Raw genomic sequence first — 1,438 nt, forward strand, 5'->3', positions numbered from 1 at the left:
ATGCTTTTATGTTTCAGATTTGGGAACCAATCAATGAAAACAGAGAACTTTACTCTCATCACTGACTTTGTTTTCCAAGGTTTCTCCAGCTTCCGTGAACAGCAGATCACCCTTTTTGGAGTGTTCCTTGCACTATACATCTTAACCCTAGCAGGCAATACCATCATTGTGACCATCATCCGAATAGATCATCATCTTAATGCACCCATGAACTTCTTCCTGAGCATGCTGTCCACTTCAGAGACTGTATATACATTGGTCATTCTCCCAAGGATACTCTCCAGCCTCGTAGGTATGAACCAGCCCATATCATTGGCAGGGTGTGCCACACGGATATTCTTTTTTGTAACCTTTGGCATCACTAACTGCTTCCTGCCCACAGCAATGGGATATGATTGCTATGTGGCCATCTGCAACCCCCTGAGATACGCGATCATTATGAACAAGAGGGTGCATATCCAGCTTGTCCTGGGGGCCTGCAGCATTGGGCTGATTGTAGCAATAACACAAGTGACATCTGTATGTAGGTTACCCTGCTGTGCTAGAAAGGTGTCCCACTTCTTCTGTGACATCCGACCTGAGATGAAACTCTCCTGCATTGACACCACTGTCAATGAAATCCTGACTTTGATTATCAGTGTGCTGGTGCTTGTTGTACCTATGGGTCTGGTTTTCATATCTTATGTTCTCATTATCTCTACAATCCTCAAGATTGCTTCAGTTGAGGGCCGGAAGAAGGCTTTTGCCACCTGTGCCTCCCACCTCACTGTGGTCACTGTCCACTAGGCTGGGCCTCCATTGACTACCTCAAGCCCAAGTCAGAGAACACCAGAGATCATGACCACTGATCTCAGTGACCTACACTGTCATCACTCCCCTACTGAACCCTGTGGTATATACCCTGAGAAACAAAGAGGTCAAAGATGCTCTGAGCAGAGCTGTAGGTGGGAAGTTTTCCTGACCATTTAGGAAGAGTTCTCCTGAGGCTGTCAACATCCACACTAGGCAGGAATATGAGGTGTAAACTCGCAAACCCTTGTCTCCTAGAGACCTGCCCCTTAAATAAGAGACAAAAGAGGAATAGCAGTTTCATAAAACTGGGAGTCGGAAGCTTTAAATAAAATTACTGGATGGAGTGTTATCCGTGTTTTGGGGGACAAATAGACAGACAAGGATAAGATGTGCCTAAATAAAAGGTCAGAAAATTTTGTACTGACCTTTTGGTTCCTTTGTGAATCTCCACCTAATGAAGGCAATAGAAAGCCCCTTGAGAAAATGGAATCCAAGACACACTTAAAATCTTTTTCTACAATCCCTTTCTTCCTATGTTAGAGCACCAGGGCTTCTAAAACTGGATTCCCTATTGGAGTATGTTTATGACATGTCAAGTAATAAGTTACTGTGTGGGGAGGGAGAGTGGCCTCAGGATTAGATAGCC

The 1,438-nt window shown here is 44.6% G+C and overlaps 1 protein-coding gene across 1 annotated transcript; it reads left to right on the forward strand.

The window, feature by feature from the left end:
- Window positions 1-961, forward strand: LOC105522625 (olfactory receptor 10J1-like). The gene is given in 3 exon segments (XM_011957184.1): window positions 1-781; window positions 784-840; window positions 843-961. Coding segments are annotated over 3 exon segments (957 nt in total).
- Window positions 962-1,438: the final 477 nt, after the last annotated feature.

This window comes from Colobus angolensis, unplaced genomic scaffold, assembly GCF_000951035.1.
Source record: "Colobus angolensis palliatus isolate OR3802 unplaced genomic scaffold, Cang.pa_1.0 Scaffold439, whole genome shotgun sequence".
Classification (NCBI taxonomy): Eukaryota; Metazoa; Chordata; class Mammalia; order Primates; family Cercopithecidae; genus Colobus; species Colobus angolensis.